The sequence below is a fragment of the Urocampus carinirostris genome, chromosome 8, assembly GCF_059441175.1.
Source record: "Urocampus carinirostris isolate Australia breed hairy pipefish chromosome 8, RoL_Ucar_1.0, whole genome shotgun sequence".
Taxonomy (NCBI): Eukaryota; Metazoa; Chordata; class Actinopteri; order Syngnathiformes; family Syngnathidae; genus Urocampus; species Urocampus carinirostris.
In genome coordinates this window covers 8,484,152-8,506,689 of record NC_142356.1, presented here as the reverse complement: position 1 = coordinate 8,506,689, position 22,538 = coordinate 8,484,152, and the positions used below count along the sequence as shown (strand labels likewise).

The window sequence follows — 22,538 nt, the reverse complement described above, 5'->3', positions numbered from 1 at the left end:
CAGGGTCTCTTTACCCCGTTTCCCTTTGCCTGTCCCCACATCAGTTTTGCATCTTTTTTTCCCCGAAGGGTCTTTTATACCTTGTGTCGAGACTTCCTTCTCAATACTGATACTCTGTGCTTAATACACTGCGTGGAGGCTAAACGTAAACAAAATACACTACCACTGAGAACGTCACTGTCCCCTAGTGTAGTGGAGGTGCAATTGTTAAAGTTCTCTAGTGGGCCTGCCCCACTATTTGAGAACCAACGATATGTCTAATACTTTTTTAAGTGACTTTTGTGGTACTGTATTTCACTTTTCAACCAGGACGTGATTTAGACACCTATTCAACCACTTTGTGATATTTGAGGTGATTATTATTCAAGTTATTGATGACTGTTACAAGCAAATAAATACGTTTTTTTTTTAATTCTTAATAGAAAACAATGAAATCTGGACTTACCAGAATAGATCTCCAGTCTGAATGCATATGAAAAAACAACAAACCAAGAAAAATTGCATCCAATTTATGTAACAAAAAGACAGCCTGTGAAACAATGATGCATAAGATACTCAGTTATACAGTAGATCCCAGTGATACAGCGCCCCCCACCTCACGAAGTTTGCACTTTACAGTGAGAAATAGGTTTTACTTTGGTCCCTCTTTAGGCTCCCCCCCACCATACAGCATTAACAACTAATGATTTTGCCTTTGCAAGTCGGCGATACAATATTGTAATTTAGGTACTGGATTTTTTTTTTCTTCACTAAAGGTCCAAGCTTTGCAGGTTGCTCAAAGGAGAAGCAAAAACATGATAACCATGAAAACAAAGCAGGTGATTATTTGGAAATTTGAAGAAGGTGCACAAATTACTACCCTCGTTAAGTTAAATAGATTTAAGCAACCGACGATGGCGATTATGACTAAAAATAGGGAGGCGGCTTAAGTCACAAAGTCTTTTAAGGGTATGACAAGCCTCCCAAGTGGAAGTTTTAAAAATAGTCTGCCCCAGCCGTCTCTACCCCCCTGCATCCATCTTTTACTCCACTGTACCAGGTCACATCACACTAAAGGTAAATAGGACTCAATTTTTCCTTTACATGCATATGGGGCAGCAATAGCTCAGGAGGTAGAGCGCTCGTCTTGGGATCAAGGGATCCCTGTTCGAATCCTGGCTCGTCCGTGTTACGTGTCGAAGTGTCCTTGGGTAAGACACTGAACCCCTGATACCCCCAATAAGCAGGTTAGCGCCTTACATGGCTGCAAGACCGCTATTGGGAAATGTGGAGCACATTGTAAAGCGCTTTGGGAAGTCATTGACTTAAAAAGCGCTATATAAATGCAGACCATATTCATATGTTATTCAATCATTTACTCTTATATTACACTTTAAGACTTACTATACACTATTTTGTTATTTTAATGTTTTGATCTGGGGTACCCGAAGTTCGTAGCTAATTACCATAAATTTCTAACCCCTGCCATAGACCGATTTCATTTTGTGATCCCTGCTTCAGAACGGATTCATGTCGTATCTCAGTGATCTACGGTATTTACATTTCACTCTTTTTGTGTTTGGCTTATTGATACCAGAAACGTTTCCGTTTGGTAAAAGCAAACTTGTACAAGACAGTATTAAAATATATGTGCATCAGTGCATTCATTTCATTCATTTTCAACTTTAAGTTTAAGTGCATACAAAGTCAGATTAAAATTAAAACAACATCCCAAGAAAATTTAAAAGACAGACCTCAAAACAACAAATAACCTTGACCTATTTTGAGCTAACGCTGCCCTGTGGCTTTTGTGTCTTCCAAGCTAAACTCCAGGCCTGTAAAACGGTGTTCGATTGGAGAGAGTGAGAAACGTCCAACGTCTCCACCGAGGACAGGTACTGCTTCCTGTGCAGGATCAGATGAGGGTTCCTCAAGAGGGTGTAAAACAAGAACCAACGTTGTCTGGCTCGACTGCTCACTGAACACCCTGCAAAGAAACCCAAGGGTAGAAAAGTCCCGCGATAGTCAAAACCCGCAAAGTAGAAACCTTCATTTAATTATTTATCTACTAGAAGTAGGGCTTATGATTTAAAATGTTGTCACTCTACCGCCATCTCCTGGCTTCAAGTCACAGTTGCAGGCTTAAGCATCTTATTTTGAATTTATTGGACGAGCTTTTTTTTATCTTTTTGGGTTTTTAGGTTTCTGTTTGGGCTTCACGACAAGTAAAAGGGTGCCTTATCTTACGTTCACTATCTTTAAGCTCCTACTGACAAATAGGGGCGGGACAAGGATGACATCTCTCTCCATCACCTCCACTAACCCCATTTCCTTAAACCTAATGTGTTCTGCCCCGAACAGCTCTGATGCAAGTAGCCTAGATGGTAAGGCGCCCGCTTTGAGACTGGGAGGTCGGGGGTTCGCGCCCCGGCCGAGTCATTCCTAAGACTTAAAAAGTGGTCGGCGGCGCCCTCTGTTGGCTGCGGCTGCATCGGCTCGCTACAACGGGTCAGGTGTAATCGACATTTCGTTCTGTGTACATTGTTACACAGAATGACAATACAAGGAAATTATTATTATTATTATTATTATTATAAAAGCAGACAAGCGCCGTGAAAAATGAAGCATAAAGGCTCTTTGAACTCAGTTAGTTCAAACAAACAATGGAAAATATATGGACACCTCAAGTGTGAAATATTTGACCACTAGAGGGCACTGTTGTCTAATGCGAAGGAAAACCAGTGACAAACGATCATTGCGTAGCAGCTCGATGCCAGACAAACTAAGTATGACTTCCACTATGTAAAAGAAATCCCAATTTCTCCAGCTATGTTTTTTTAAATAAAAATTACGATTGGTAGAATAGTTCTGGTATTTTAGTCTAATGTTCAAATAAATGTTTTTTTTACTGAAAGATTTTTTTTCTACCACTAGGAGGCACTACATATTGCACACTTTAAATACTCTTATTATAAATTGAAACCAAAGCACAAACCCAATGTACACTTCATTTGTTTATCAACAGTAAAACAGTTCTATACTCTATAATTTTTCATTTTTTTAACAAATAACTTTTGTACTGTCAAATAACAATTTTAAAAATATTCTTTTGATTTTAGCACCCTCCGTTTTGACTTTACATGGTACTTTGTCGTCGTCATGTGGAAAACTGCATTTACTTCTCTTAAGGGCCGGCAACTCAAAATGTTAAAAAAAAAAACATATTTGACCACCTATCAGGAATAAAACACATACTGTTTCCATCTATATTCATTGGAAAACGCTAAGAATGTGACCAGTTTGTGTTCCTAAAAACAACAACATATTTTTCCATTATCAAACATTTTGAAAAAGTGCCAGGGAGCCACTAGGGAGCATCAAAGAGCCGCAGAGCAAATTTAGTCACAATTTGTTGGCCATAGAAAGCATCTTCCTTTGCCTTTATAAGTTTTTTTTTCAGTCTAGAGCGTTTTGTTGACATAACAGTTTTCAGAGCAGGAGTCTCTAACGTGGTGCCCCCAAGGGACTGCTGAGGTGCCCGCAGACCTGCTCTGAAATTAGCTCACTAGTTCTGGGTCATTGTGATTTTCTAGTAAAATGATTGTGGTTGACTGAGTATTTAACCCTACTTCCAATAATTTACCTGGTAATAACATAGTAACAACATAGTAATAACATGATTGCATATCAACACGTCAATACAAACCAGGCGGTGTGTTGTTGAATGTGGAGTACGCGGATATTGTGTGTTTCTCCAAAGTTGTAGAAACGAGCAACTGGCAGAAACAAACCATCACTGGATTATTATGGTAGTGGTCAGCGAAGATCATCCCGATCCATGTGCTATAACCTGGAGAAATGCAAGGAGGTTGGTTAGATTCTTCGAGACGTAAATAATACAGTAGACCCCTGGGATTCGACATTAAGGGAACGAAACAACCAGTAATTAGCAAATGCCTTTGGAACCCCTGCTAGCTTGAACAAAATAGTACGAAGTAAATGCTAATTTTGTGTGTTTTAAACGTGTGTATTAATAACATTAATTATGAATATACATATACAGGAAAAACAAAATTTTCTTTTGGTGTGACTTGACCTGGTTCGGTGGAGTTAATGGGTGTATGCAGAGGTAGTGGGACCACAGATGAATATTAAAAGTGATTTTATAATGTCCACATGGGACGATTGTCGTGTCGTCGGAAAGTTTCGTTGCTATAATCGCCCCTAATCGAATAATAGTCCCGATAGTCCATTGTTTATGGCCATTCAACTTAGCATATGCTCTCTAGATCATCGCAAGCTTATTTTCCATGGTTATCATGTTTTGCTTCTCCCTATAGAATCACTTCAAGCACGTGCACTCATAGCCAATAAATACAAGACAATATTCTCAGTATTTTATCGCCGACTCACAAAGTTTTTACGGAGCACACGAGATTCTGAAGTCAATGAAGAGAAAGGCATTGTGGGAGGTAGTTCAGCCAAAAGCAGATCAGCATTTTCATGATGTCGTGAGGCAAACCAAAAGCAGACCAGCATTTCATATGACGGGCATCTTTGACACAAAACCCATCATATGCACAAACACCACAAAGTTTTTTTTTTAAATTCTTGGTCATGTAAAATAATTCTGTTGTTGATGTCATATAGTGGGTAAAATGTCATAAAGAGGGTCCGGAAAAACCTTGTATCTTGGGGGTCTACTGTAAACACCACAATGATAGAATTTGATACGTTTTAGGGCACACAAAACAATTAAATGATGTCGTATAGTAGGGTAAATGCTGTAAAGAGGGACAGAAAAAACACTGTATCCTGTGGGTCTACTGTACGTTTTAATAACCTTTGTTGGCCGTCGTTCACGCAAACACTGCAAAGTTAGAATTGTATAATTTTGGGGGCATGGAAAATAAAATTGTTTTTTAAGTCAAATAGTGGGGAAAATGAAGTAAAGTGGGGTTAAAAAACATTGTAAGGCGGGGTATCCTGGGGGTCTATGGTAAATTGTATTCACCTTCCGGTGACCGTTTCCACACACTGGGCACGCAAAATAATGTATTATTGATGTCGTAATTGTGGGGAAAATGCAGTAGTAAAAAGGGGGCGGCAAAAAAAAATCGTATTCAACACTGTAAAATGAAAATGTCATAAGGCGGGGACTTCAGAGCCTACTGTATTTCTGTGTTCTTCCTCTACAATAGGATCTCAGAGACTTGAAATTACCGGCATCCATGGTTTCGTATCCTCTTTGCATGATGGTGCGGTCGATGCGCGACACCAACCAAGTTCCCAAGACGATGCTGATCATCAGCCTCATGATGCAGTTGCTTATTCCCATAATCACGTTGTAAAAGAAGAAAAAGTAGTTGAAGCAGTGGAATGCTTTCCTGGGGGCAAAAGAGACAATTCATAAGAAGGTGTGGTGATTTGGGGCTTTTCTTTTACGTGATCATTTCTAGAAAATGTCATCGGAGATTTATTTTAGAGCAGGGCGCGCCAAGGGTTTTGATTCAGCCTGCGAGACAACGCCGAGAGAAGCCCAAGAGAAAAAGAAGCTGCCGTTTTAAATATGTCCACTTGATGTCACCAAAGCCAGACCAAGACACTCACAAAGATACTGAAGTTGGATTTTTTTTTCACTCTCTCCTTTCTTTCTTTCTCCCTTCCTCGTTTCTTTTACTCTATGTTTTTTTCTTTTTTTTCCTCTATTTCTTTTTCTCTCTTTCTGTGTTTCTTTCTTTTCTCTCTCATTTTTTCTGTCTCTTTCCTTTCCTCTGTCTTTCTCTGACCCTCTGTTTTTCATTTTCTTTTCTTTTTCTTTCTCTGTTTTTTTCTTTTTTCTATTCTCTATTTCTTTTTCTTTCTCTGTGTCTTTCTCTCTTCGCTCACTCTCTTTCTCTGTCTCTCTCCTTTCTTCTGTCTTTCTCTGACCCTGTTTTTCATTTTTTCTTTTTCTGTCACCCTTTTTCTCTCTCTATTTGTCTCTTTCGTTCCCTCTCTCTTGCTTTTTTATCTTTCTCCCATTCTCTCACACTTTTTCTTTCTCCCTCTCTCCATTTCCTCCTCTCTGTATTTCTCTCTACCTTTCTTTCTCTTGCACTCTGCCTCTCACTTTCTATCCTCCTGTCTTTCTTTCAGGGTTTGTACACCCTTTTCATGCCCAAATTCAAGCACTTGTTAAAGGGACAGTGTGTAACTTTTAGTGCCTCCAAGTGGTACAAAAACATTTCATTAAAAAAACAAACATTTATTTGAATACTAGGCATAAATACGCGAACTATCATATTAATATTAATTCTTATATAAATAAATAAATAAATCCTATGTTTCTTCAACATAGTGAAATTCCAACCCACCTGTTATTGAGTGCCAGAGGTTTGTGTTTATCTGTGGGGGACAATTTTTCCTGGAGGAAAAATATCTGGACCAAAACGATCTGCAGCATCACCATTGCCACCACCAGGCTTATGGTCAGACTACAGAAAAGATGTAAAAAGACCATTAATACGAGAAGTTCATGCAACGCTGTTCAAACGCAATGTATATCCAACGTTAAATAAAACAAAGGCTAAAACTGGTTCTTATCCATCAAACTGAAAATACATAGAGGTACTAAAAAGTCCTAAAAAGCTACCAAAAAGTACTAAAGAGTACTGAAAGACTGCTGAACAATACTAAAAGATCCTAAAAAGTACGGAACAGTATTGAAAAGGTACTAAACATTTCTGAAAAATACTAAAAAGTCCTAAAAGGAACTAAATAGTACTGAACAGTATTTAACAGTACTAAAAAGTACTAAAGGGTACTGAAAAGTACTAAAGGGTACTGAAAAGTACTAAAGAGTACTACAGCAGTACTGAACAGTACTAAAAAGTACCGAAGAGTACTAAAAGTATTAAAGAGTAAAAAAAATACCGAAGAGTACTGAAAAGTACTAAAGAGTATTGAAAAATACTTAAGAATACTGAAAAGTATTAAAAAGTCCTGAAAAGTACTACAAAGTACTAAATAGTGTTGAAGAGTACTTAAAAGTACTCAAATCTACTGAAGGGTACATAAAATTACTAAATGTACTGAAGGGTACTCAAGAGTATTGAAATGTACTAAAAAGTCCTGAAAGTAGTTGGTTGTGGTTGGATCCCTTAACCACCATTTCCAGTGGTGCGTCTTGGGCAAGTACAGCCTGGTGGCGCTTATCCTTCTCCAGGCCAAGTACTTGAAAGTACTCTGAAGTACTACAAAGTATTAAAAAGTACTGAAAATGTATTAAAAAATACCGAACTGCACTAAAAAGTACTATACTGTGCTGCATTATTTTCAGGATTGGGTAGGGTTACTTTATCTTGATTACTTTCAATGACTTTTGGATTACTCCAATACCAAATATGACAATAAAAGACTAAAGAAACTAAACATGAATAAAATAATGACTCACAACACGTGGTAAGCTTTCTCTCCTGGCTTTGATCTCCGGCAAAACGAACATAAAATGCGACAGAAACAAAATGAAAATAAATCCAAACAGCTTGCCAACATCATTTTTGCCGTTCCATGTATTCCGTTTTTCCCAAACCTGCAAAAAATCTAGTAATTTTATTCATAATCAGTTTCTTTTGTTTTTTATTAGCATATTTGGTATTGGAGTAATCCAAAAGTAATTGAAAGTAATCCAGTTAAAGTAATCCTACCCAACCCTGATTATTTTATACTGCATTTTATTGAAAAGTACCGCATGCTACTAAACTAACTAGTCCTTAAAGGTATTGAAAGGAGTACAATATTGAATAGTTCTAAAAAAAAAGTTAAAAACTGAATTGTACTACATTTTACTGAAAAGTAAGGATGAGCACTCAAAAAGTACTACAAAGCACATCCCAAAAAGTTAAACATGGAATCTATTGGATCAACACGTCAGAGGCCTGTTTTGAATACGGAGTATTTTCAAAAATAAATCGTATTTACCGTAAATTCCGGATTATAACCCGCTACTTTTTTCCCAAACGTTCAACCCTGCGGCTTATTCAGTGATGCGGCCAGTTTATGTAATTTTTCTAACAGCCGCCAGCAGCGCTCGAGTACAAAAGGTAAGATTTAGACCGGTGGAATATATGCGCCGAGGAAGACTGCAACTTCTTAGCTTGTGCACAAATTAAATTAGCGCATACATATCCTCATCATGCAAATTGCAAAAAGAACGCAATCGAGCAGTCCGATAAAGAAGGAAACAGAGCTACTGCACGTAAACTTTACTTTGCGAGCGTGTTGCTAGCGTGTTTTTGAATAAGGGAGCGTGGGACGACGTCTATATGATAAAGTCTCTTACCCATGTTGAAGAAAGACGACTTTGATGACGTCAGTTATAAGGAGGAAGATGAGAACGGTTTACCGTGGTATCTACATGTACGGTATGTTTTTTTTAACAGACCCGTTTACTGTGTTGCGAGCGTGTTCCTAGTAGCGTATTGCTACCCTTTACAGGCACGGTTTGGGATGAAAGTTATAATATTATTATTAAAGCTTTGAAAACTCTCTCGGTGTACCGTCTTTCTTTGTAAATATGTGTAACCATGTATACTATGTATTAGCAACTGTATATTTTTGTAATGTATTTATTTTAGAGACTTATTCTGATATGTTTTCCACGGGCGAATCAAAAAGAAGGGGCGAAAACAACGGGGGCTGACGGGAAGTGGAGTAAAGGTGAGACGTGTTTGTGGACACAGCGGACAATAGTGGATACATATTTTTCCCACCCTTACCTTTGGAAATATACATTTTTTTCCCTTGGATTATTTTCAACGGGACCCGGACTCTGCAGGTCTGCATCAAACCTTAAGTACCGGTATCATTTTCCATTCATTTTGCCAGCTGTGGTTTTTGGACTGTGTACTTTATATTCAGTTACAATCGCGGGACTCAATGTCGGGTTTGGGTTAATTTTGTGATTGTGTTACATGTTTTAATGTGGGCGCATGCGGCTTATATACAGGTGCGGCTTGTGTAAGTACAAAAGCAGTTTTCCCCTTAAAATGTGGTGGGTGCGGCTTATAATCAGTTGCGCTCTATAGTCCGGAATTTACGGTAACTTCTCGAAAAACGTTTTCAATGCCAAGCTTACAAGAGGATGCCCAAGTTGGACAGCATCTTCAGAGTTTGGCCTCGTTGAATCGGAAGGACGATCGCGTAGGCTAGCAACAACGCGACCAGGAAGTGAACAAAGTGGACCATCAGATAACCTGAAACACAAAAAGTCCATCCATTATTCTTCGTCTTTGGATTTATGGCTCCCCGGGTTTTCAAATTCAAGCTTACCCCAAAGCGTGAAAGCGATCTGCCATCCGGAGTAGCGTGCGATAGAAGCCTGCGCAAACCCCCCCAAAAAATGAGCTATCGTTTTCATCTTCGGCTCGCCAAACGAAAATGGTCAGAATGAAATGACAATATATAGAATAGTAAACAAAATACTACTCATTAAAAAAAGAAGATTTTTGAAGTTTTCTTTTTTCTCATTGTCCTTTTTCTGCGTCTCAGCTCATCAGCTGCACCACTTATCCTCAGTAGGGTCGCGGGGGTGCTGGAGCCCATCCCAGCAATCATCGGGCAGTGGGCAGAGGACACCCTGAACTGGTTGCCAGCCTATCGCAGGGCACACGGGGACAGACAACTCACTCGCTCATTCACACCTAGGGACAATTTGGACCGGCCAATAAACCTGAAATGCATGTTTTTGGAATGTGGGAGGAAACTGGAGTGCCCGGAGGAAACCCACGCAAGCACGGGGAGAACATACAAACTCCGCACAGGAAGTCTGGAGCTGGATTTGAACCCACGCAGGAGGTTCCCATGACATGAACTGTGCCGCACATGCGCTAACCACTGGTCTGCCGTGCTGCCCTCCTTTTCTGCGTCTATAACAAAAATACTACTGCAAAAATACTACAAATCGAACATATTGTAGTGCTTGAAAACAGGGATATAACATATTTTTTTACCCTTATTATGAAAAAAAAACCTACAAATACTACAACAATGCTACTACAGTGATATTTAAAGAAATACTACTACTGAAATACAACTACAATTATATTACAAAAAATACTAAACAAATACTATAAAAATACGACAATGGAAATACTACAAAAGTACTCAAATACTGAAACAGAGATACTACTAGTCATATTATGATACAAAAATACTACCACAGAATAATGATGGCAAAAATACAACTACAGTAATAATACAAAACAATACCAATATACCAAAATAAAATTACTATGGAAATACTACAAAGATATTACAGAAATACTACAAAATGCAATATGGAAATACTTCAAAATACTGCTACTGAAATGCTAAGAAAAACACTACCTGTATATAATAATCCAAAAATACAACTACAGAAATATTAAGAAATACAAAAAAATATGACTACAGAAATATTAAGAAATACAAAAAAATATGACTACAGAAATTCGGCAAAAATACTAAAAAAATACAACTATAGAAATACATCAAATATAAATTACAGCAATACCACAAAATAACTAAAGATATACTACAAGAAATCTTCAATGGAAATACTATAAAATGCTAGCGAAATATTACAAAAATAATAAAGGAATGCTATAAAAAATCTAAAAGGGAAAAGCTATAAAATACTATGGAATTACTACAAAATAAATTACAGAAATACTACAAAATTCCAACTAAAAAAATAATACAAAAATGCCCCTACAAAAATAATACAAAAATACACCTACAGTAATAATACAAAACACATAATAATAATAATTAATAATTTCCTTTGTATTGTCATTCTTTGTAACAATGTACACAGAACGAAATGTCGATACACCTGACCCGTTGTAGCGAGCCGATGCAGCCGCAGCCAACAGAGGGCGCCGCCATTTTACCAATGTTATAAAACACGAACGATATACTACAAAAAAATATGCTATGGAAATACTACAAAGATATTACAGAAATACTACAAAATACAATATGGAAATACTTCAAAATACTGCTACTGAAATGCCAAAAAAAACCCCACTACTGTTATATTATAATCCAAAAATACAACTACAGAAATATTAAAAAATACAAAAAAATTATCCTACAGACATTTGGCAAAAATGCTACAAAAATACAACGACATTAATGTTACAACATTATTAATAAAATAATAACCCCAAAAAAACAACAAGAATACTACAGAAATACTACAAAAATACAAATACAGGAATACATCAAAAATAAATTACAGCAATACCACATATATACTAAATATATACTACAAGAAACCGTCAATAGAAATACTATAAAATACTACTGCAGAAATACTACAAAAAAATTACAGAAGTACTACAAAATTCCAACTGAAGAAAAACTACATAAATATTACAAAAATAAGACTACAGTAATCATACAAAACACTCCCGATATAGTTAACAAAAATTACTGTGGAAATACTACAAAGATGTTACAGAAATACAATATGGAAATACTTCAAAATACTGCTACTTAAATGCTAAAAAAATACCACTACCATTATACTGTAATCCAAAAATTAAACTACGGAAATATTAAGAAATACAAAAAAATACTACAGACATTTGGCAAAAACACTACGACAGTAATGTTACAACATTATTAATAAAATAATAACCCCAAAATACAAAAATACTAATACAGAAATACATCAAAAATAAATTACAGCAATACCACAAAATACTTAAGATATACTACAAGAAATCTTCAATGGAAATATTATAAAAATACTCCAAAAATAATACTGCTGAAATACTACCAAAAAAAAAAACAGAAATACTCCAAAAGTACAACTACAGAAATACTACAAAACTGGATGTCTAATGTAGTGCTTAAAACAGGGGCCTACTATATTATTTTGCTTTCATTGTGAGCATTTCAAAAGCAGTTTGATGAAAGTAATCCATTCAAAAATAAACAGGGTTGGGTAGGGTTACTTTAACTTGATTACTTTCAATTACTTTTGGATTACTCCAATACCAAATATGCTAATAAGAGACAAAAAAACCTAAATATGAATAAAATTACAAAATTTTGTGCAGGCTTGGGGAGTAACGGAATACTTGCAACGGCAAAAATGATGTTGGCAAGCTGTTTGGATTTATTTTCATTTTGTTTCTGTCGCATTTGATGTTAGTTTTGCCGGAGATCAAAGAGATCAAAGCCAGGAGAGAAAGCTCACCACGTGTTGTGAGTCATCATTTTATTCATATTGAGTTTTTGTCTTTTATTAGCATATTTGGTATTAAGAGTAATCCAAAAGTAATTGAAAGTAATCCAGTTAAAGTAACCCTACCCAACCCTGAAAATAAATAAAAACAAATACTACATGTATTGTGTCTGCATGACCGAAAGACATTGGACAGGTCTCCACGATCGGCCCTTCGGCCACATTTTTGAACCCCGATTCCAAATAGTTGCCCACCAACTTGATTCCCTCACCACACTGACGGCAGACCTGGGCTTGAGGAACTTCTCGGGGAGAAAACTTCGCTCTCCTTTCCAAAGTCTCTTCAGGTGTTTCCTGTGGAATCCAAACAGCCCACTAGGACACCTTTGGATTCGGTAGAACTACCTGAAACTTACCTGTAACACACCAGGACGTGCAAAGTGTAAGCCACGGAATTGAGGCTGGCGAAGATGGTGGTTGCAAGCCACGTCTCTAGAATGAAGAGAAAAACGTTTAGTGCTTGAGTCTTAGAAGTACAGGAGACCCCAGGGATACATCATCTCTTCTTCGGTGGGGATCGACGAGGAGAAAGGTTGTGCTGTGCATATTTGGTGAAATAACAAAATCAATAAACATGTGAAGGAAAAATGAAACTTGATTTATTTGTGGTGTGATGTGACTTGAGCTGGTCAAGTGGAGAAGCCGGTGGATGCAAATGGAGGAGTTGATGATGGATTCAAATTCAAACTGATTCATGGTAAATGTCTCTAAACCCCTGGTTCCCCAAATAAAAACATTAAAACAATAAAATAGTAAGTACAACGAATCTGTAATGGTAAATGGTCTGCATTTCTATAGCGCTTTTCAAGTCAATGAAGACCTCACAAAGCGCTTTACAATGTGCTTCACACTTACCCATTCACACACACACACTCACACACCAATAAGGAGTCAGCCATGCTTATCGGGGGCATTAGGGATTCAGTGTCTTGCCCAAAGACACTTCGACATAAAACACGGAGGAGCCGGGAATCGAACCTGCGTCCTCTTGATCCCAAGACGAGCGCTCTACCTCCTGAGCTCATGCCACCCGTTACTATGTTATTCCCCGGTTAATTTTTGCAAGTAGAAAAAAAGAGAGAAAAATGACAAAGAAAGAAGTAGAGGAAAAAAGAGGATGAGAGAGAGGGGAAGAAAAAGGGAGTTCGAGAGAGAAAGAGAAGCAGAGAGAAAAGAGAGAGCAAGAAAGAAAGAAAGGAAAGAAAGAAACTAGGAAAGACAAGAAGAAAAAAAAAGACAGAAAGAGAGAGAGAGAGAGACACAAAAGACAGAGAAAGATGATAAAGACAAAAGGGACAAAAGACGAAGACAACTAGAGAGAAAAGAAAGAGAAAGACAAAGGGTGAAAGAAAGAAAGACAAAGAGTAAAAGAGAGAAAGCGATAAAGGCTAGAATAAAAACCTTCTATCTCTCTGTGTTCCAACTCAGATTACTCAATGTTAGTGTCATGATTACTAATTCGGGCACCTGCGGCTGCCCCGTTGGCGCCAACAGCCAGGGTCCCTGATTGGCTGTTGGACTCTTTTTAAACTCCCATTTTCCTGAAAGAACTCTTCAGATCGTCTGCGAACCTATGCTCCCAGCTAGGCAAGCTTTTGTGACTCTCCGACTCTATCCTGCCCCGTTTTCTGTCCGATTCCCGTTGCCGACCTCTTTTCTGGAACCGTTTATGTTTTTGCTCCTCCGCCCCGGCCATCGACCTGTTTTTTCTCGCTGTCATCGACTACCTTCGCTCGACACGGAAGTGCCACTTCCGCGTTCCAGCTACCTGCTACCCGTGACCGACGATCCTCTGATCCTGGATGCAAGTCCTGTTCTCCTTCTCAATAAAACTTGAGTAAAACGAACGCTATTGGGTCCCGTCTCCGTTCCTGGTCTGTGACAGTTAATAGTACCTGCAGTGATTTTATGGAGTATCTGGACAAAACTTCAGAGTGTTACCTTTCAAAAGAGACCAAAACCTTCAATATTCTCCAGAATGCATTCAATTTACTTTGGGTACGTCTTGGATTGGTATTTGAGCTGTTTAGGAACGTTGAGGGATTAAAAAGACTTTGTTGCTTTAATCACCTTCTTATTTTTTATAATAGTTATGATTGTCAATTGTTTAGGGCCATGCAACTTAGAAAGAGTAGCGATTTGTGTGCTTAATTTAATTTTTCTTGATAAATTCGTTTCCATGGTGATCCTGTTTTTGCTTCTCCCTTTAGCATCACTGCAAGACTTGGATCCATAGCAAATACTGTAGATACATTGAAAAAAATACAGTCTTGTATCGCAGGCTCACAAAGTCTTTATGAACCAGACAAGTTTCTGAGGGCAGCACGGCGGCGCAGTGGTTAGCGCTTGTGCGGTACAGTTCATGTCATGGGAACCTGTCGTGGGTTCAAATCCAGCTCCAGACTTCCTGTGGGGAGTTTGTATGTTCTCCCCGTGCTTGCGTGGGTTTCCTCCGGGCACTCCGGTTTCCTCCCACGTTCCAAAAAAAACATGCATTTCAGGTGAATTGGCTGGTCCAAATTGTCCCTAGGTGTGAATGAGCTGTCTGTCCCCGTGTGCCCGGCGATTGGCTGGCAACCGGTTCAGGGTGTCCCACTGCCCGATGATTGCTGGGATGGGCTCCCCTGCGACCCTAATGAGGATAAGCGGTACGGCTAATGAGATGAGATAAGTTTCTGAACTAAATGAAGAATTAGAAAGGCATAGTGGGAGGTAGTTCAGCCAATACTATACCTGTGATTTTGTAATGCCGTGACGCAAACCATTAGCATTTTACATGAAATAGACTGGCATCTTAGAGACTGAATTCGTCATACGGACGAACAAGTTTGGATTTATAAATATTTTACTCTCTTAGCTAGCTATCTAGCTCCCTTTTAGGCTTTTTTTACCAGTTTACTTTTCTAGCCAACAAGTTTATTTTCAGCTATTTAGCAACCCATTTTAGAAATTCAACTCAAAGTGGGTGCTTTTCGCAATAATTACTCACAAGAGGTAGCTCAACGCTTAAAAAAGGTTACAGACCACTGCCGTAGAGCGAAACGTGGTAAGGCGGGGACGCTGTATCCCGGGGGTCTACTGAACAAATCAAGAAAACGGACTTCTGGACACGTCGATGAATTCTTCCAGTTGCGGAATCATGGCCCCCAACGCTTGGGTCCCGTTGCAAGATGTCGCCAAGTGCTTGAGCGTGTCCTTCCATTGGACAACTCGCCCAAAAGCAAAATGGCTCAGACTGTAGTCGGCAAGCGTCATCTGAAAGATATTGCATGGAGCCTTTCAGACACACATTAGGGAAAAATAAGCATGACCAGTGAGCAAAAACATTTTATTACAGTTTTTTTTGGTACTCTTTAGTACTTTGTACTAGTACTCTTTAGGACACGTTGGTACTAGGTAGACTTTTGAGTACTCTTTGGTACTCTACTTTTTTGTAGTTCTTTCCAGTGCTCTTTACCACTTTTTACTAACCCTCATTACTTTGTAGTACCTTTAATGACCTTTTGGTATTTTTTAGTACTTTTTAGTTCTCTTTAGTGCACGTTGGTACTTTGTAGACCTTTTTAGTACTCTTTTTATCCTACTCCTTTGTAGTTATTTCTAGTACGCTTTAATACTTTTTACTACCCTTCATTACTTTGCATGACTTTTTAGTATTTTTTTTCTTCTTTTTAGTTCTCTTTAGTACACGTTGGTACTTTGTAGAACTTTTGACTACACTTTGGTTCTCTACTTCTTTGTAGTACTGTTGAGTGCTCTTTACCACGTTTTACTAACCCTTAATTTGTAGTACCTTTAATGACCTTTCAGTATTTTTTAGTTCTCTTTAGTAGACTTTGGTAGCTTGTAGACCTTTTTAGTACTATTTTATCCTACTCCTTTGTAGTTCTTTCTAGTACTCTTTACTACGTTTTACTACCCTTCATTACTTTGCAGTACATTGTAGTACTTTCTAGTACTGCTAAGTACTTTTTACTACGCTATATTACTTTGTAGTATCTTCTAGGACTTTTTACTCTTTGAAGATATTTGTATACTCTTTGGTGGACTTTGATACTTTGCAGAACATTTTGGTACTATTTTGTAGTACACATTACTACTTAGAACTATTAAATACACAATAGTACTTTGTACTACTTTTTATGACTCTTTCGTACTCCGTAAACCTTCTTGGTATTCTTTGGTTCTTTGTAGCATTTTGAAGAAATGTTAGTATTCTTTAGCACTTTGTGGTACTCTTTAGTGCACTTTGGTACTTTGTAGACCTTTTTAGTACCCTTTTGTACTTATTAGACCTTGTTAATACTCTAAAGTACTTTGTAGTATTTTGAGTATTTTCAAATATTCTGTAGTGCGTTGTTGACATTTTTATGACTTTTTAATTCTTTGTAGTACTCTATACTACTCATAAGTACTTTGCAGTACATTTTATTACTCTTTACTACTTTGTAGGAGTTTTTATTTCTTTAGTACTTTGTAGTACTTTTTAGTACTTTAAAGGATAGCATTAATGAGGCCATGTATCATTACATTCAGAGTGTAAACCTTCCATCAGCAAGGGAATTGAATAGGAAACACGGCTAGGTATTTGAACAAAAGATTCGTGAAAACACTTCAGAAAAGGTCCTGGAGAGGCCTAGTCTGTCTCCAGGTCTCAAGAAAATCTCAAATTTTAAAGGTGGTCTTTCCCAACAATCCCAACACATCACTGCTGGGATCGACATGGTTTCTTGGAGGTACTTTCACAATTGGTGGTTGACTAAATCCTTTGTTGGGTGTTATACTCACCGTATAAAGGCCAATGATAGATATGATGGCGGTGCCGACGATCCGGTTCGGAAACTTGAAGTGAGGGTCCCACTCGTACACCCTGCTCTGGAACCAGCTCAAGGCCTTGCTGTGACAAAATATTGTTGAATGATGGAGGATCTATGATCTGTGCTTGAATAGTGAAGGATTTTATACATTTGACTGTAAAGGATTTTATATGATTGACTCATAATGCAATGAAGATTTTCACTGAATAGAATAGAATACAGTATACCTTTATTCTCATTGTGACAATGAAATTGGACGTGGCACTCCAGTTCCACATTTTACAGTGAGGATAAGGAAAACAAAGAGATAAAGGAACAAAGAAGATGTTTTAACTGTCTTTGTTGTATAGGCTTTGTTTCCCTCCGGAGGGGGGGTGTATGATGGGGCGAGGGACAGACAGAGATGGGCGGATCCAACTAGATGTTTGATCTTACTGTACACAAGGTCCAGTGTTTTTTCCCTAATTGCTCAGTCCACGTGTTGAATGGATTTGGGAAGTACAGTCCTTAAACATGCCCGATTAAAGTCGCCGGCGATGATAAAAGCTCCGTCGGGGTGTCCAAGCTGCTATTTATTGATAGCAGCGGGCAGGGGATTTAGCACTATGCTAACGTTAGCATCCGGTGGAACGTAAACGGCAAGCACAATGACCACAGTAGGCTTTAGTTCAACGACAGGTCAGGCTGTTCCAAATGCAGAATATTTTGTCTAGTTTTGATGATAACAGGACTCTGACGGAGGACGGCAGGCGTTGTTTTGAGAAACGCTGGGCATTGTTTTGATTATTCCAGACATTGTGATGCTCTTCGACAAGATGGTGAAGCCCAGGGGGGGGCTTCCTTGGCACGCCCATGGGAGAAGTCGGCACGCCATTGTGCGGGGAGAAGATGGCCAATAGGAGATGGCTAAAGGACTTCAGAAGAAGGCTTGCCAGAGACTCCAACGACACTAATTCGGCCCTTTTCGATGGACTACACTTAGTTAAATTGGAAATGAAATTAAATCTGCCCCGTGTGAAAATGTCGGCTTTCTTGTTCATCTTTTCCCTCAGGAAACGAGCGCGCATAAATTGTTGGGTGAATGTAGGTTGTGTTTGGTTAATGGAGTCAGATAACTAATTCGAACAATTTGGTAAACGGTACATTTTGATATTTAATTCCAACAATTTGAACTCAAGGGTAGAAAGAAAATGCTGTCAGATGTATTTTACCTATGTGTACCTTTCTTCCTCAGTAGTCTCTTAACATGCTGCACTTGATGTTGCTCCGTCAGTTCGTCCAAGTCCTGGAAAAAAAATATGAAAGATTTTTTTTTTATATATAATGTAAACATCCAATTAAATATATCATGCTCGGACCTCCTGTTCCAACTTCAGACGTATCCGAACCTCTTTAACCAGCATGTAGACAAATCGTCCCAAAAGAAAAACCAGAGAAAGGATACAAGGCCACTGGACGATTATCTTCTGGTACTTCCCTAAAATCTTTGAGAAACCCATTGTTATTTTCTTTTGGGAATGTGTATACAGTAGACCCCCGGGATACGACAACCCTAGCTTAGGGCCCGGTCACACAGCCGTTTGCGTCTGTATCGCGGGTAAAATTTTGCGATTAAAAAAAAAAAAAAAAAAAAAAATTTGCCCGTGGATGCCCGCGATGGAAAATGCGCAAAATTGGCCAACCCGCTGTTCATCGGTGGTATGCCTGCAAAACAGACGCCGGCGACTGTTCCGCTTCCTCATCGCGTCATTTCCGCGTGTGGACCACGGGTATAAAAGCTGCCGAGCCAATGTTGTGCCGAGAAATGCATCCCTGCCAAGATTTGCATCCCCTGGCTACTATAACCACTTTTACATCGTTTTATCTCACTTTTATATCACTTTTCAGGAATGTAATAGCGGACATAAAACCAAAACCACTTTGTCTTACATTTGTTGGGAATGTAATACAACTTAGACCATTCCGTCTTTGTATTTGTTGTGAATGTAATCGAACAGTAATGCACACTGTATATAAATCACTTTTGAGCAGGTAACATGTTTATTTTGCCTTTTTCTATTCAAATCGCTCGTATTGAAACTTTTATGCACTCTACCATAAAGCTTATTTCAGCATAATAAGCTTTATGGTAGAGTGCATAACAGTTCTCAAAAGTGATTTATATACGGTGTGCATTACCGTTCGATTACATTCACAACAAATACGAAGACAAAATGGTTCAAATTGTATACATTCCCAACAAATGCAAGTCGAAGTGGTTTTGGTTATATCTTCGCCATCACATTCTCGAAAAATGATATAAAAGTGAGATAAAACGAAGTAAAAGTGGTTATAGTAGCGAGGGGATGCAAATCTCAGCAGGGATGCATTTCTCGGCACAACACCGGGCTGTAGAAATCATAACCGCTCAAGACACAGTCCCGTGAAGATCAAGATTTCAAGCTATGGCACCGAAGAAGCCAATATGTTTTTATTGTAATAGTTTTTCATTTTTATTTTATTATCTTGTTATGAAATGAAAAGAAATGTCAAGAAATGAAAATGGATTAAGACGAGGTCACTACGGTGACGGGGATCCATGTTCACCCCTTGACGTCTCGAGCACAACTGACGTGTGCTCGGCAAATCGCGCTGTATATACGCGGAGAAAGGCGTTTGACCGTCACACGCGTTACACACGCTAATTCACGTGATAACACCGCGATACAGGCGCAAAACAAACGTGCTATGACCGTGCTCCACCCACGATTACCCGCTAAAATTTCGCGTCCTACCCGCGTGTAACCACACCCTGGCCGCGGCCGTAGCACGCTGTTCCGTGTCTGTACCGCGTCATTACCTCGTGTGTACCACGTGTGCCGCCCGCGGTTACACGTGGTCTAAAGTTTTGAGCAGCGCAAAACTTTTTCGCGCGGCCAACCGCGTGTGAATTTCCGACCGCGTGTAAAGCACCGCTGTATCTCGTCTGTATGGCGATCTCAAAGCGTCCAACAGCGTCTGCTTCACAGGCAGAAATTTCTGGCCGTGATTCAGCCTCGATACGCCCGTGAAAGGCTGTGTACCGGGCCCTTACATGTGGAATACAATGTTTTTTCGCCACACTTTACTCACTGTACAACATCGATAATCATCCGTCGCATTGTTCACATGTGTAACGGGTGTAATAATAACTTTGGTTTTGTTGAAATTCCTGCTGTTTGTATAGTTTGTTTATAAGTGTCCTGCAATGACAAGTCCAACAGCGCCACTTTCGGAGCAGACCTTATTGTCTCGCCTCAGAAATATAAACAAAGAGCAGAGGAATCTTGGCAGGAGAGGGAGAAGCTGTTTATTGATGTTTATCAGTGTCCAAAACAGAGTTCTCATTCCTCTAAGAGAGAATCAGCGTTCTTATACCCTCCGGAGCAAAAACATTATGTCAGAAATATCACATGGTGCCTAGTGCGTCCCCTCGCGATGATGCACTTGTTTTTCTCAAATTGCATGCTACCAGGAATTGACAATGTTTTTCCTAGGAATGGTTTCGTCCTCTTTCAATTCTCCAAAGTTACACAACTTCCAAGAAAATCGTTGGAGTCGGCCTGACTTGACCGCTTATTCCAAGCCAAGCAGAATGTTTTTACTTGGCAAGCCCTGACATTTAAACTTGGGTAAAACAAGCCTGGAATTTCCTGTTTTAAACAAATGTCTCCTCATTATGTCAAGCTCCGACTCCATTAAACCACAACACCTGCTGGTATGGGTAAGGTTTAGTTTAGCCTCTGATTTTATGACCGGAAGACGGGTATTGTTAGCAGTGTAAGCCACGACTTTTTGGCGCTCCGCAAAAAGTGAATTGACAACATTATAACCACAACTGACAAATCTCGCAACATACACAGTAATATAATCGATGTTGTCAAGGTGTTTGGATTTATTTTCGTTTTGTTTCTGTCGCCATTTATGTTAGTTTTGCTGTACGTTGTACTCGACTGAAATGTTAATTTCCCTCATGGATGTTGAAAACCAGCGGAGGTAGAAGAAGATAGAATAGAATAGAATATACCTTTATTGTCATTGTTACAAATGGGCTAACATATTGTGACAACGAAATTGGGCATGACACTCCAGTTTTACACATTCATAGTGAGGTATGAGCAAGAAGATAAAGGAACGGAGAAGATAATGTTATAAGACAAGGGGGATAAGGCTATAGTTATAATTTACATGGTATTTACACAAGAAATGTCGGCATGTGGGATGTTACATACAGGGTTGTCGTGATAACGTCGGTATCGTAACGGTTGTGCAATATTGCATTTGGTGCAAAGTCATCATAGTGCAAAAATAGTCAGCATGAAACAGGAAATGGTCAGACATTGTGCAATTTGAGCATTAAACGTAGTGCAGTCGACATGTGCAAGAACAAGACATGAGTAACATTATATTCGTATGAGGTAGTGTTGGCACGAGTTTTAAGTTTTTTTTTTTTGTTTTTTTTTTGTGCGGTGTCTGTTTGAGCAGTGAACAAACATAGTGCAGACAGCATGTACGTGAGTACCATTTTACATACGTGAGAGGTAGTTTTTTGCAATAGTTTTCAGTTTTTTGTACAGTGTCTGTTTAGGGTGGTAATGGCTGTGGGGAAGAAACTGTCTCTGAGTCTGTTCGTTTTTGCTTTGTGTGACCTGTAGCGCTTGCCGGAAGGCAGCAGGTCGAAGAGATGGTGGCCGGGGTGAGAAAAGTCCTTGATGATGTTTTCTGCTCTGCTGAGGTAGCGAGAGCAGGCAATGTCCTCCAGACTGGGCAGAGAGCAGCCGACGATTCTCTGGGCTGTTTTGATGATCCTCTGGAGCTTTTTCCTGTCTGCTGCTGTGCACCCAGCATACCACACCGTGATGCAGTATGTTAGGATGCTCTCCACTGTGGCTTTGTAGAAGGACACCTGCAGCTGCTGTTTTAGGTTATTTTTCCTGAGCAATCTCAGGAAGTGCAGTCGCTGCTGGGCCTTCCCTACCACCGCTCTGGTATTTGCAGACCAGGAGAGGTCGTCGGAGATGTGCACGCCCAGGAATTTGAACGAGTGGACTCTCTCTACACAGTCCCCTTTTATGATGAGTGGTGCTGGATTCCTGCCATTCCTTCTGAAATCCAGAATCAGTTCTTTTGTTTTTGTGGTGTTCAATATGAGGTGGTTTTCCGAACACCACGTTGAAAGTGACTCAACCTCATCCCTGTATGCCGCCTCGTCCCCTTCAGAGATGAGGCCGATCAAGGTGGTATCGTCAGCGAACTTAATGATAGTGTTTGTGGGGTGGGTCGGTGAGCAGTCGGAGCTGTAGAGGGTGAAAAGCAGGGGGCTCAGTGCACAACCTTGGGGGGAGCCAGTGTTCAGTGTTAGGGTGGGAGAGACGTGGGTACCGAGTTTCACCGACTGTGGGCGGTTGGAGAGGAAGTCCATTATCCAGTGGCAGATGGAGGGAGAG

The 22,538-nt window shown here is 39.3% G+C and overlaps 1 protein-coding gene across 1 annotated transcript in view; it reads right to left on the bottom strand.

Moving 5' to 3' along the window:
• Positions 1–395: 395 nt before the first annotated feature.
• stra6l (STRA6-like) overlaps positions 396–22,538 on the bottom strand; it is a 29,907-nt gene continuing 7,764 nt past the window's right edge. The window contains exons 7-18 of the mRNA XM_088341493.1: positions 18,432–18,557; positions 18,285–18,358; positions 17,045–17,153; positions 15,358–15,511; positions 12,613–12,688; positions 12,469–12,550; positions 9,292–9,340; positions 9,098–9,215; positions 6,336–6,455; positions 5,203–5,366; positions 3,686–3,829; positions 396–1,966 (exon numbers count right to left, since the gene is read on the bottom strand). Coding sequence (XP_088197619.1) covers positions 1,758–1,966; positions 3,686–3,829; positions 5,203–5,366; positions 6,336–6,455; positions 9,098–9,215; positions 9,292–9,340; positions 12,469–12,550; positions 12,613–12,688; positions 15,358–15,511; positions 17,045–17,153; positions 18,285–18,358; positions 18,432–18,557 — 1,425 coding nt within the window. The 3' untranslated portion in view covers positions 396–1,757. The remainder of the gene's footprint in view (positions 1,967–3,685; positions 3,830–5,202; positions 5,367–6,335; positions 6,456–9,097; positions 9,216–9,291; positions 9,341–12,468; positions 12,551–12,612; positions 12,689–15,357; positions 15,512–17,044; positions 17,154–18,284; positions 18,359–18,431; positions 18,558–22,538) is intronic.